At 39.9% G+C, this 10,864-nt stretch overlaps 1 protein-coding gene across 2 annotated transcripts in view; it reads right to left on the bottom strand.

Moving 5' to 3' along the window:
* shroom3 (shroom family member 3) overlaps positions 1 to 7,137 on the bottom strand; it is a 76,055-nt gene extending 68,918 nt beyond the window's left edge. For both annotated transcript variants that reach the window (XM_066645738.1, XM_066645736.1), the window contains exon 1: positions 6,351 to 7,137. In XM_066645738.1, coding sequence (XP_066501835.1) covers positions 6,351 to 6,483 — 133 coding nt within the window. In that variant the 5' untranslated portion in view covers positions 6,484 to 7,137. The remainder of the gene's footprint in view (positions 1 to 6,350) is intronic.
* Positions 7,138 to 10,864: the final 3,727 nt, after the last annotated feature.

The raw sequence follows: 10,864 nt of genomic DNA on the forward strand, positions 1-10,864 counted from the left end.
TGGAGATGACTTATAATTGAAGGAAAAATTCAGGAAAAACTTGGATGTCTTAATTCATGGCCAATTAATATTACTATCATCTGCAATGTTGGCTATGGTAGCTAAATCACAACGAACACCACTCTTTAAAGCAGCCTTTAAAAAGTAAAACATTTTAATGGGATTCACTCACTGTAAAAAAATGTCTGTATATTTAACATTAAAAAAACTGCCAACCCGTTACAGAAAGACAGCTCCACACGTTCTGCAGTTTTCTGGGTTTATTCAGGGTTTTTCATTGAAATGGGGTATTATTTTATGAATTTGTGTTTGCATTTATATGTTTGTGTGCATGTTTGTGGTTGGTGTGTGAAGTGCTGGTCATGGGAGGTCACTGTCAGCCTGGCTCAATATCTTATACATTGCATCCGTACATTTTACAGTTAAATTACTTGTGTTTGTATTTTGTTTTTATAGTGTATGTAAAACAACAGTGATTACTCTAACACTAAAGCTTTAGACACAAACAGTGAACAGCACTGTGTATTCTTGTGCAGTCTATGAATAAGCACGTGGTGTTCTATGTCTGATTTTTGATGGAAAACACTCAGGAGATGTTTGTATGTCTGTGGAAATCCTTCAGTGAATCCTAAATATTGCTTTTGGTTGCAAAGTGACCATTCTGAAAAGCTATTCTCGGTTCTCTTCTTACAAAACATCCTTCTTAAACCAGAAAACATCATTGTCAGGGATTCCTGTTTGCCACTGCCATAAAGAAACACAAAACAACAGACAATAGAGGAGAACCTGGCAGCTGGGTTTCCACAAGCTCTTCTGATCAGTCCTCATAATTCCTCTCAGACTCCGGCCATGGAGGAACCGTTACTCATGCAAAGAAACCTGATTTCCAAATAAGGGCACAGGGTGCCTTGTGTGCTTGTTTTGCCTCTTTATACTAACAGTTCAGCCTGAGATTTACTGTCTGTGGAGAAAATGGGGGGAAAGCATCCACAAGAATCTCACAAACACGACCACTTCAGAGAACATCTCACTGCAAATTGGAGATGGATTTGGAGTTGAAAAACACGCATTTATCATCATGCCAGGTTAAGCCCTAAAACTCAGGAGGCCTATACATGGACCCATATTTAATTTCTTCATTCTGATAAACAGAGAACTTGTACACAAGATTCACAATACTGCATTATACAAAATGCCTACTGAACCCAATCTTTAAACTTGAAACTGTACTGGCAGGTTTTAAGAAAGCATATTCTCTCCATTTTTCAACAATGGAACACAGTTCCTGGGTCTTAAAAAATGTGTGTGATGTGCTTCAGTCAAAATACCTTGAGCCCCACAGCAGCATTCTCCCCCTGTCTAAACAGCCCTGTTGAGAACGGATGGTTTCAGTACCTGTTCCTTTAAAGTGAACTTCTACAATTGTGGGGAAATGCAGTTTAAGCGTGTTTGAGGGGGGGGAAAACAGTTGTTTGTATGTGGACGCAGTTTAACTTGTCTGTAAGTTATACTGTAAATAAGTCAATCTTACACACCAATGACGCAGGAACAGAGCAAACCTCACTTCAGTTTTTGCTTTTGCGTTGTCTAAAAACAAAATCTCCAAATGCCTCTTCCATGTGCAGAGAGAGTTGGTTTATTTTTCTACTAATTTACATACGCTGGGGCTTCGTAAAACACATTACACTGGTTTCGAGCACACAACAGAATGGAAAGCTAGCAAATGGAAAGAAAAACTCTTCTGAATTTTATAAGTAAAAAAAAAATTGTTTTTTGACTATGCTTTTAAATGAAGTGAGCTGCTGTTCACTCAGATACTGAGTGAGGAGAAGAAGCTCTGGGTTTTTAATCATTTTCAAGCAGTTCTTCATTTTTATTCATCACTCTTATTTCTCTGCCCTCATTTTGCTTGTTTCGCAACTCTTGAACTTGTCGTTGTGTTCTCACATAACTTCTGGTCCAGTGCTATGATTGGAGAGGCTTAGACAGGAAGAGGGACAATTTTGAAGTGATTGTACTCTACATAAAATTCAGCACAAAATCAGAATGACTTGTTTTATCCCAGGTATTTTTTACTTAAACAGTCTCTGATTGACTGGGTTGTTTTTAATTTACAGTGTGTAGGTTGTAGGATTTGGACATTAAAGACAATGTTTAGTTTGAATCAAAAGGGTTGGTAATCATCTAGGGTTGTTTAGACAACTCAGAGACCTCCAAACGTTGAAAAGCATGAATCAAGATTGCGCCATGGGTGACAAATATTAACTTTTTTATTCTTTTGCTGCTCCAGATTACTGACTCTAATTTGGGAAGTTGCTAACTGCATGATACACACAGACTGAATGCGACCCTATACAACTCGAGTTACAAATAAGTTTCTGTGGTAATTTAAACAGTGAATTAAAAACTTACAAATTAAGTTTCAGCCATGTTCAAACAACAGTCAATTTTTCCCTCAAACATACTGTTCCACATTAAAAGACACAGAGCTTCTGAACGTAAACAAACCAGAGAGTACTGCACTTCCCCAAAACTGTCATCGTTCCCATTTACATATCTCAAACAACAAACCTTAAAACACTACACGTCATAACAGTCCCTCTCTCTTGTGTCTCTTCTAAGAATTGCCATGTTCATGTTCAAGTCTCTCCAACTATTCCAGGGACTCCAGGAATTTATACATAAATGGGGCAAAAGGTTTTGTCAAGTCAGAAATAATTAAGCAAATGCTTAATACCAAGGCAGGAGAAAGAGGAAGAGGTCAAGAAAGGTTGCCGCCTCTCTTCTTCACTCTCTCATCCCTCCCAGGATTATTTAGAGGATTACAGTCTAGCTCCAGATATATTGCTTCCTCCGGGCTTGTGTTACAGCAGTAATTTCACCCTTTTTTGCCTGTCCTTTCTTATCTAGAAAGCGAGACATAACAGCTTCAACTTTTGGGAACTATTCCAAATATCTGGCTGTGCAGACTGTTACGGCTGGCAATTTCTCTGCATAAATAACCCAACAGGACAAGATGTCTACTAAGTTTCCAGTTTTGGTAAAGGCATGTCAAACTTTTGCAGTTAACATCACTTCTGCAGTTAGCTTTACTCTTTCAGCAGTGTGTGCTGCGTAGACATGAAACTGTAGGAAAATGTATTTTACCTGAAAAGTTAAATAAATACTAATACTCAAATTTAGCAGAACTATAAACTTAAATCAAATATATACTACTTTAAATAAAGTTTTAAAAAATAGACCTAAATGATAAATATGTTTTTCCTTTTACTTTTTTTCTTTTTTTTTTTTGCCATGTTTAAAGGTGTAAGATTTATTGTGAGATTTTATAATTTTGTTGTTAGAAATTTGTTGTTATCATTTTTTTCTAATTATCAATTTTGTTGTTTTTGTGGAAATATTTTCTACCCAGACAAAATTGAGGTCCCTTTTTTAAGAGGCATATTTATTTCAAACCGGTTCTAGAGCACAAAGAGGGTTTATAATAAGATTAAACCATTTAAGATGGATCTTAATTTTGCAGAGATAAAATGACAACAACAAAAAACACCTTTCTACAGCCACGCATGTATTTACAAGGTTAGGCCATTAGTTTACACTTCCCTGTCCTAATTGTACCTCCCCTGGTTTCGAGGGTCCTTGGGCAGTGAAATCAAGATGGGGAGGTGAGATTGGGCACCACACTGAGGCATTGACTCTGCTCAATGTTTTCCTTGACACCAAACAATCCCTCTGGGAGACTGTTCCTAATTTTAAATGATGGTATAACTTAAATATTTCAAGCCAAGTTAACCATTGTCATTTACATTGAAATGGTAAAAACCATTAAGGAATTTTAGAGTAAAACTTTTTCCTATCTAGTGCTGCAGTAGCTTTTCTTTGGGATTGGAGCAGACAGGATATCCTTCAGTCCCTCACACATCAATAAGCCCTGAATGCCCATAACCCTACTTTTGATCTGTACTGATCACTGCCCACCAGGAACACACAGAATACCTGCTGTTTTGGAGAAGCTCTGACCAAGACACTTATGACCACTACAATAAGGTCGTTGTCAAAGCAGCTCAGATTCATACCCTCACCCATTTCTCCTGCTTTCAACATCAACTTTAAGACTGACAGTTCAGTTGATGCCAGTGTTGATCAGGTGCATTAGTGTTTTTGCCACCATGAGCATCCCAACCAGGTCATATTTGTCGCTATGTGTGACTTTCCTAGAAGGAAATGAGTAATGTCTTTGTCCACACACCATCTGCACAATGAAATTTGTCCACACACCATCTGCACACATCACCTTCAAATTCAATGAAATTCATATCACTCTCAAGTAGCAGAGTTTAAAGTCAATGATCGACCTGGTCTGATTCATCCACACACAAATAGAGGAACTACAAAAGCAGGGTAATGGAAACCTCATGATGTGCACGTACAGTTTCGCACTCTTTTGATGAGCTGAGATGCCTCACTAGGCATCTCAGCTGTTACACTAAAACAGCTGTTACACTAAAAACGATAAGGATTTTAGTCTTCTGTGTCATTCTCCTCCTCTCTTCTTGGTCATGTCTTCACTCCTGCATGTCTCTATGTCCCTGTACTGTGTGAATCAGCCACAATGTTCAGAACAATCAGAATGAATGCATACAGTGTGACTAAGATTAAACTGAACACGACACGTGAGATTAGCTGACACGCAGAAATCACCAAACATACATGCAGTCATCGCCAAAGACATACACACACAGCTCAGTGGAGCAAAGGAGGAGGTTTAATAAGGAAAATGTGTCCGACTGGAGCTGTTCCATGCTCCACCACCCACAGTGTTCTCGGGCACTTGTAAAAAATGTTACAAACTTATCTCATATGTCACACACAGACACAGTTAACCTCAAAGGAGGTTCTCCTCTTATCTTTTCCTAAAATCAAGATGACAAAGCCAGATCAAAAGGAGAGCCAGACCTTTTTCTGTTTTTTTCCTAGTTAACATGTAGCTGGGAACTTGGCACTGAGATTCTACACCGTGCAACACGATTCATATCCAGGACAAAGACATGGTAAATCATAAGCATCAAATATACTGGAGATCCAGATGCAAATTTTGGTCCCATCAAGAACCCTCTATGGTAAAAACCAACATTTTTACTGGGCTTGTCGTAGACTTGCTCATTACTCCATCGCTTCTGAAAACGCTAAATGATGTCTGACTGTAATGTGGAATGAGTTTTTATGAATGTAAACGGTCAAACTCTGTTACTCACGCTAGTCTGAATGCCACACCAAGAATCTGACCTTGTACTCCTCAATTAGGATCTGGATGCTCGTGGCCTTCAGTTGCATTAACAAGTGCATGTGACACGCATTAATTGATGCGGAATCTTGTAGGACATTACTGTACATGGGACTGTACAGTGCAGCGGGGGCGTCTCGATTCATATTTCTGCTGGAGCAGTTTCCAGAGAGGGCTAGAGCAACATAATTCAATTCCTAAATCAATGATGGTCATTATGCCTCAGAGATAAGTAACAAAACAACAGCATTCAAACACTGCTCAAGTAGTAGGTTCTCTACAGTGTACATCCAGCATCTATCAGCATCAAAAATTAAGTTTGTTAGAATTCTGAATGCTTCTGGTGAGAAAAAAATGTGCATGCCCCCCCCCCCCCCCCAAAATCACATATTATTAGTGAATGGTTAATTGGTTGCTTATAATACAGGCTTTGTTCCTCAGATATACACTAAAGAACAGACAACACACTAGCAGTACACAGAGAACTGGTGTAGATAAGCTGCACTATGAAAATTTAGCACATTTGGGGAATTGGTGAAATCACTGTGAAAACATGTAATTGTACAAAAACACGTGGAAGGCCTTTTTTGTAAGGACAGAAACACTTAGTGCTCCATTTCCCAAAGTGGACTTATCTGATGAATGTCACTCAGGTAACTATAACCTTCATTCTTAGCCTGAGATATTTCTCAACTCAATAATGCCACTTCTTATGTTTTGAATATCAAATATAACGTAGCTTCAAATTTTGAGAGAATTTGCTTCATTTCACCCTTTGACTTTATACATTTTATTACAAACCAACACATATTTTACAATATTTTATTTGTTTTCAAGCACTTCACACTGGGCTGTTAGCTGCGAGAGGGAAAATAGAGGACTGCAGACTGTTGCATCCTTTTCCCCCACTCCTCTAATGGTGATTATACTTGGGAACTGAAGGATGGAGAAGGGAAAATATTGTGTGCAGAATGATATGTGGCCTGATATAAGAACAGGACTTTAGAGAATGGAGGAAGAAGACTTGGTGAAAAGCGACAACAAATGGGTTCCTCCGTGGTGAAACCTACCTTTGAGATGATGAGACTTTCCCCGTGTTCCAGACCACCTTTGAGGGTGAAGCCCCATGGCGCTCCGCCCTGCAGCAGGACTTCAACCAGCTCCTGCTTTCTGTGGCTCTCTGAGGGGTTGCTAGCCATGCTAGCCACATAAAAACAACCTTAGGGAGAAACACGCCGCTTAAATCCGGGGTAACTTAATTCTGAGGGAGGAAAAGTCCTTATACCCACTGTACTGCCTTTTATTTTCTGTTTCGGTTTAGGGGTGTTTGTACCTGTTAAACGAAGCCCATTAAAAAAAAAAGAAAAAAAGAAAGAAACGTAAACCCAAAACGGTAACGGTCCTCCTCAGCCGTTACTGAGCGTTGTCACGAAGCGAGGTGAACTACTGCACCTCTCCCTCATTTTTACCACAAGAAAATACATGAAAGAAGCAAAAATGCCGGGAATTTGAAATCCAGTTTAAGTTAAACTTAATTTCTTCTTAAAATCCCCGTCGTCATCAGTCAACACCCATTTTCTACTCTCTTCCGACTTCATTTTAACATTACAATAGAAATTTGCTTCGATCCACTGCGTCCACAGAAAGAGAGAGAGAGAGAGAGAGAGAGAGAGAGTTAGTTCCTCTTCTGTCCAGAGAGCGAATTTGGTTCTTTATTCCGTTTTGTTAGTTGGTTGGTTGTTTTCCCTCTCCCAAAAAAGTGAGCGACCAAATTTCCACGGCGATCCCTTTTATAATCCCCTTTCATTCGTCGCTTGTAGTAAAGTTCATGCCAGAGTCCGGTGGATGTTTGACCAGGACTCCGTTCACACACTTGTTTCCTTTCTCCTAGAGTGTCTTCCCGGAGGGAGCGCTGGATATGAGAGAGAGAGAGAGAGAGAGAGAGAAGAGAGAGAGGGAGAAGGAGAGAGAGAGAGAGAGAGAGAGAGAGAGAGAGAGAGAGAGAGAGAGAGCGAACTCCAAAGCTCCACGCCCAGTGTCCGAATTTGAGAGAATGTTGAGGGCTGTGAGGTGATGGGGAGATCGATTCAGTTATAGAATCGACTCTTTTGAATGAGTCGACTGTTTCATACTGTTTCAACTTATGGGAAGCACAACCATTATTCTAGCTCCTCAGAGACATGTGAAGCCATAGGCGTATTTAAGGTTGTAAACGCTGGGGACATGTCCCCTCACTTCCTGAAACTTGTCCCCTTGCCCCCTTATGTCCCCTTAGCCACGGAACTGCTTGGAAGAACCAGGGGGATGGGTTTTTCTACACAAGTGCTGACTGAGCAATGAGATATTAATACCTCTCACAGCTCCATGCAAATGAAGACGTAAGCTCCAGATAATAAGTACCAGACCTATGGAGTCTTTAGATGAGCTGGAGTTCATCATCGAACAAGAGTATCTGACCTCACTAATGTGCATGAGGCTGAATTCCTCATAGCATTTGCGTATTCTAGCATTGTGGGTAAACCCCATTTCACTCCTTACCTTTCCACTTAGCCATGTCTGATTGCCTAGGGGTAGGGGTGGTCTCAATTCTTATTCAGAAGGAGGAATAGGACATAAGGCGAGGGCTATATACCCTTTCAAGCTGAGATTTTTCATGGCACACTTAAGACATAGGTCTATGTATGCCATGTGAATCAGAGGCAAGATGACAAAAGTGACACAATTGACAAAAGAAAGGCAATAAAATAGCAGTAATTACTCCTATAATAACTATGATAACCACTGTATTATCATAGTTTAATACAGTTTCAATACATCATGTCCCTTTACAATATTCATTCATTGTCTGTAACCACTTTCATCCAGTTCAGATTCACAGAAGTTCTGGAGCATACCTGGAATTATTGGGCCCAAGGTTGAAACACACCCAGGAGGGGGCATCAGTCCATAGTAGAGCAACACACATTTATTCACAAGTTCACACCTATGGACACTTTTGAGTAGCAAATCCACCAACTAACGTGTTTTTGGACCGTGGGAAGGATCCTGAGCACTCAGAGGAAGCCCACAAGGACACGGGGAGAACACATCAAACTTGAATCTACAACCCCAGGACCCTGGAGCTGTGTAAAAGTGGTACTACATGTAGTGCCTCTGTGCTGTCCCTCTTTACGTCCTAACAAGCATAAAACATTGCTAATATTTTGCTGATGTCTCAGAAATTCCAGTTACACTTTTTAAATGGCAAAGCAATTATTTTCTAGCACCTGTGGCTACGTTAAAATTTAAGGTGAAACTGAAAGTTTTGAACAAAAAGCCGCAGAATAAGAAGCTGCTTTTGTGGGTGATAATATATGATTAGGGAAGGCTTTTAACAGCACGATGCCCTAAAATCCAAAAGCTCTAATAATGCTGCAGAATGCCATTTAAGCACTGTTTTTTATTCATGGTCTAGAAGGGTCACCCTGTTTTCTTAGGGAAAGATTTTAAACACTTCATCTTGTAAGTAAGTCACACTCAGCAATAAGGGGTAAAATTAAAAGACGGGACTCACCCATAGTGTAGTGTTATGCCTGTCAAATAGAAGCTGTTCCTGTAGTACACAGTGGAGAAAACTCAGGATTAATACTCATGAAGTGAAGTTCAGAAGAGATGTTGGATAAAGAGATATCCATAAACTTTTGGCCACACAGGGTAGTGTTTTGCCAGTGTGAGGCTTGCAGTTTAGGCCACACTCCTTTCCTGACAACCGAAACATGCAATTACAGAATGGTGAAAAAACGCTAACAAACACCTTAGCATAATGTTACCTTTCATGCTAAGTGCACCCTAGTGTCCCTTTCATATTGAAGTACACTCAAGCGTAGCTTTCCACCCAGGGTGTGACTGGGTTGAACACTGGACGGGTTTAGCAGAATGGGCAGGACATCACGTTTTAGTAAACACACTGAACGTTCACTGTAAACCCGTTGTCCATTTTATTAGCTTCACTGACCATACACAAGCAAATTGTAGTTCTCTCTAGCAGTACTGCTGTGTCTGATCCACTCAACCAGTACAACGCCACCCAAATCAATCTCAGTGAGGGGCCTGACCACTAAAGAGAAAGGTGAAATATGGATAAAAAAATATGCAGAGAAACAGGTGGACTACACCTTGTAGCTATAGAACTTACAAAGTAGAATCGTTGAGAGGAACCAAGATTCAAAAGAAAGGCCTAGAGGAATTGAGATTCAAGGGAAACCCAGAGTGTAATTTGGATAATTCATATTTTTGGAGAACATTATCCAGAATGCACAAAGCATAAAGGGGTGTAGTCTCCATCACTCCTTCTCCTTTAGCAGCTAACCTTAGTGCACTGTTCCTCAGGACAATAGCACACCTGGAGCATGACACAGCAGGTGTGGCCACCACATTCTCAGCCACAGGACACATCCCAGCATGTTTACTGATGACCTCACAGCCCTTCCTCTGATGAGGTCATTCATCTGATACTGCTTCACAGAACAAAAGGAAATTGAGAATGAACCTTACTCTGTGTGTGTGCGTGTGTTTGTGTGTGTGATTTGAAATTGACACTGTTTGCCATTGATTGATCTCAAATGAATGTAAACTTTGTAAGACTCAGTGATTGAACAGCAACATGATGTGAAAATAGCTTCACTTATTCATGGGACCAGGAGTAAAGGCTCAACACCAGACACTAGGAGATGTGGGTCAACTTCATGGTCTACTCAGCTGGGCTGAAATGCTGATACAAAGAGACGGAGGAGGACATGATTTTGTGTGGTGTTCGGTTGCATTTTCTTTTCTCACAATCCAAGTAATCCCAGATACAAATTTAGACACAAATCCTCACTCCACTTCTCAGATGTCCAGCTTCTGAGATCAAGTGCACCTTTTCTGCTTTTGGGTCAATTTCTTTTTATCTTTTCAAAAAGAGGTTTGGTTTTTCAGCTCTACATCCTTTCAGACCCACATTGTTGAGCTGTTCATCTCACAGAGGAAGAATGGACACGTTCAGATCTGAAGTGTGAATGGAGTTGATATTCTCTTTCTCAAAGATGATATCTGTTAAAGACATCTTTCACAATTTTAATTGAAAATAAGTTTTTATAAAATTACTGTTTCCTCACAATTTGCTGGCTCTTCAGTCTGTCTGCAAGCTTGACATCGGTCTAGTGTGTTTACGAATGGGGTAAAAAAAAAAAAAAAAGGTTTTAGTTTAAAAACACAAAATTAAAAAAAAAAATTATTTAAAAATACATATTATAGCAGTGTAAACATACCCATCTCTCCAAAACGCGTTCAATATGCAAACTCCTCATGCAGTATGTCTGTGGGCATGTGATCCTCGTCTTTGAGGAGGAGTATCATGGAGGACACACATGGTTGGGTAATAGATGAAACAAAATATTTAGCATAAGTAACATAAATAACTGGTCAATTATACAAATAATTGTATATCAGAATACAATTCAGATACTAATCACATGACATGACCAGGTGTAAACGGGGTGTCTGTTGAGCTATGAAGGATGAAGGAAAAGGGCTAAAGACCCCCAGGTGTGAAACCAGTTC

This window comes from Hoplias malabaricus, chromosome 15 (assembly GCF_029633855.1).
Source record: "Hoplias malabaricus isolate fHopMal1 chromosome 15, fHopMal1.hap1, whole genome shotgun sequence".
Taxonomy (NCBI): domain Eukaryota; kingdom Metazoa; phylum Chordata; class Actinopteri; order Characiformes; family Erythrinidae; genus Hoplias; species Hoplias malabaricus.